At 33.2% G+C, this 3,691-nt stretch overlaps 1 protein-coding gene across 1 annotated transcript; it reads right to left on the bottom strand.

Annotated features, from left to right (window-relative positions):
* Positions 1-578: 578 nt before the first annotated feature.
* Positions 579-2,143, bottom strand: LOC127098261 (uncharacterized). The gene has a single exon (XM_051036797.1). The coding sequence runs from the start codon at positions 1,959-1,961 to the stop codon at positions 843-845; it is 1,119 nt and encodes a 372-aa protein (XP_050892754.1). The 5' UTR covers positions 1,962-2,143; the 3' UTR covers positions 579-842.
* Positions 2,144-3,691: the final 1,548 nt, after the last annotated feature.

Here is a 3,691-nt window from a genome sequence, read left to right as displayed (position 1 = left end):
AGACGGTGACTTGCCCCAAATATCAGTATGAAACTCTAGTGAAAGAGTGAAACTAAGAGTTCTCTAGCCCCAACATCAGTAAAAGAGTGAAACTAAGAGTTCTCTAGCCCCCAAACATCAGTAATCTAGCCCCAAACATCAGTATGAAACTCTAGTGAAAGAGTGAAACTCTAGTGAGTCGGTGACTTACATATGTATGAAACTCTAGTGAGTCAGAAAATTTAATATCAAAATATGAGGTGACTTGGCCCAATGACAGAAAATTTAATCTCAGACTTAGCCCAATGATAGAAAATTTAATCTCAGACTTATTTAGACTTATATAATCTCAGACTTAGCACTCAATGACAGAAAAATTAATTTAATTTAATCTCAAACTTAACGCTAATCTAATCTCAGACTTAGCACAGTTTAGCATTAATCTCAGACTTAGCACTTGAAAATTTAATTAAATTTCAGACTTAGCCCAATGACAGAAAACTCAATGATAGAAATTTTGATCTCAGACTTTACCGTATGAAACTCTAGATTGAATGATAGAAATTTTGATCTCAGATTTTACCGTATGAAACTCTAGATTGAATAAAGTAAGAAATTTTAACTAATTATGTAGTAGCTAAATAGCTTCACCTTCATACATATACATAATTATTGCAATTATTGCACAAGGTCTTGTTGTACACATGAAAGTAAAAGAAAGAAACTTAATTAAAAAAGCTATGTACTATATACTATTACTATATACACATCTATAGTATATCTAGAGCTAGCTAACAAACAAGACATTAATTACTCATGCCATAGATTACACTCCAAAGAAACTATGTGCAAAGTTTCAATTTTCAAGCATTACAACTGGATTGAGAAGCTTCCCTAGAACGAGTATGAAACCTCCACGTGAAAGCATAGTCCCTTGATTGATCACAACATAACTTCACAACATCACAAAAAGCATTCACACAATTTTTCTTCTTTCCATTATTTTCCCATTCAATCCTCGCCCAACAAGAAAACCCATTTGAAGAAATTGGTATAATTGAAGAATCACAAATTTGCAATGTTACCTCACCACTAATCCTCTTGCATGAGGATGATGAACCACATTGAACTTCTAGCCATGCACATTCTGGTTGACCCACCATTTCTTTGTAAGCCGAATTCACCATCCTAACCCTGTTGTTTGAGTCTGATATCACAGCTGGCAATACGTCTGACTCAATCTCTTGTTCCAATTCCTCTGATTTCTTAGGTGTTTGTTGAGTCAAACATGGTATAGTAGTTGAAACTTCATTAATGCAACCAACACTAATGCATGAACCTATAGGTCGAATCGGTTGCGGCGCGATAACATTGATGACATTGTTGGAGGAGGTAGAAGCTGGTTTTTGGAGCTGTTGCAAGAGGTCTATCTCTTTTGGAATTTCACCTTTGGTTTTGTTCAAATCTATCACCTCTAATTCAAATTTTGATGCATTATTATGATGAGGTGGTGAATTAGGAGAACAAGGAAGAAGAGGTAGTGTGACCAAATTAAGATTTTTGTCCAAATGATTGGAATTGAGAACTCCAATTCCATGATTTGGAAGAGAAAGTTGAGGAAGTGAAGATGGAGGAACAAAAGTAGCAGCTTGTAAAGAAAGGTTTTTTATTGGAGATGTTACATGCAAAGGTTGACAAAAACCTAAGACATGTGTTTTTTGTCTCTTCAAAGAAGAAGGTAGTGAAATAGGAGCTCTACCTCGTTTTCTTGTCCTTGTGGGTCTTGCTTGTAACTGTGGCCAGAGATTCCTAAGATAAGGAGATTGTTTGAGTTTATGAGAAAGTGAGTTAGATGAAGAAGATCCATCACTGATTGAATTGTTACTCGAACATGTCTCAGGCTTTGGTGCTATGGGTCTATACCTGGACATGATCTCAGCTGTTTTAGCTGGATTTGGGTAAGGAGTTAATGTTTTGATCATGGTTACCTTAAAATGTTGTTGGATGTTGGATGGGATGATTTTAGGTAGTGAAGGTTGTTATAAAGAGGAGGAAGATTGGAAGAGAGAGTATAGTGTTGATGAAGAGTGACCTATGAGAGAGAGGCAACATGAAGGAAGAAAGAAGGGGAAAAGGACACTTGGAAATGTAGGATGCATACGTGTTGGTTGGAGTGATGAGAGATGAGAAATGGGGATTGGGTAGAAAAAGTGGGGTCATGCATGGTTACACATAGTGATGTTATTGGATAAGAAGATAGAAGTATAGTGGTAGTTTAGGAATTTAGGGGGAGCATATACATGCATGACATAAATGTGTGTAGAGTGGTGGATAATGAATCATGACCGTTGATTGAATAGTAGAGAGAAGGAAAATGGGGGGCGTGTCGTGAGAAGTAACGTGTGTAATGGAGGTAATTGGCATGCATGAAAACACCTATTAGTGTAACAATTGGTTTCTTGAAAACTGTAATGTTGCGAGTCGGTTACATTTGTTGTAATTCCAGATGTCGTGTCCATGGTTTTCCATTACATGCAATTTCATTGGATGCTTACTCACTATTCGGCGCCGCTCAATATCATCTCTTCTTCATCACTACTACTAGTACCAGTACAGCCTACGTAATGCTACTCTTTTCTTTACTATAAATAGCCAAATTAATGCCTTTTTTAGTTACATATTAAATTCTAATAGTAATAGTTATCAGGATATTAATAAAAGTGATTAGAGTCGTAGAGAGAGAAAATATTTACTATAGGTAATGCTTTGATAAGTCTTTTTATCGAATACAATTTTAGAAAAATTAATATATCATATTTAATTAGTTTTCAAATGAATGGATTAATTATTAACTATGTCTTTATTCTAAGAATTTCTTTATGAAATATAGTTCTGCCGTTACAATAATTGTTTTTTATAATAATGTTTTAAAATTAAATTACGCAATTAATTCTTCTATTTTATTTTTAGATGTGTTTTTTAAATAAGTGGCACATGATTTAATGAAAGATTGGTTAATTAATAAAAGTTATTGATAAAATAAAATTTAAAAAAAATCTTCATTCGTGAAATAATTGGAATATTTTAGTAATAATAGTTAAATTAAAAGGAAAAAATTAAATAAAAAAAACAAATAAATTGACATAAAAACTAATATATTAAAATTGAAAGATTCTCCCTTCAATGTTTTTTTTATATAAATAGTAATTATAGAGACTAACTAAACCTTCGAGAAGGATAAGACTATAATAGGCAACAAAGCTTTTCATCAAGAAATTTAACATTGTTGTATGTTAAGAACTCTTTCGTCCTTTTTTGTTGAAAGAAAAAGAAGAAAACATTATACAATGATCCATATCTAAATCAACAAAAACATTATGTTTCTTTTCTCTTTGATTTCGTTGTCATTCATCGGCGAAGTAGAGAAGAGTCAAAGAAATGCAAGACAACAACGAGGATTAGATTCTCGATATGGTGTTAAGAGCAATCTTAACAAAATCTCAACAATGGAAAATCATCCTCTAATTCTCATAAATTTGTTCGACCTTCATCCTCTACAACCAAGAAGACAACACCTTTCACCACCGCAAAATATCTACAATTTGAAGGGAGACAACAATGATTCAAATCTAGCTTCCATCATTTTGTTGTTACTCATATATGTTGGAACAAATTTGATTCTACATCTACTATCCTTGAATTCTGATGATAA

This window comes from Lathyrus oleraceus, chromosome 6 (genome assembly GCF_024323335.1).
Source record: "Lathyrus oleraceus cultivar Zhongwan6 chromosome 6, CAAS_Psat_ZW6_1.0, whole genome shotgun sequence".
NCBI lineage: Eukaryota > Viridiplantae > Streptophyta > Magnoliopsida > Fabales > Fabaceae > Lathyrus > Lathyrus oleraceus.
This window is presented reverse-complemented; position numbering and strand designations above follow the sequence as displayed.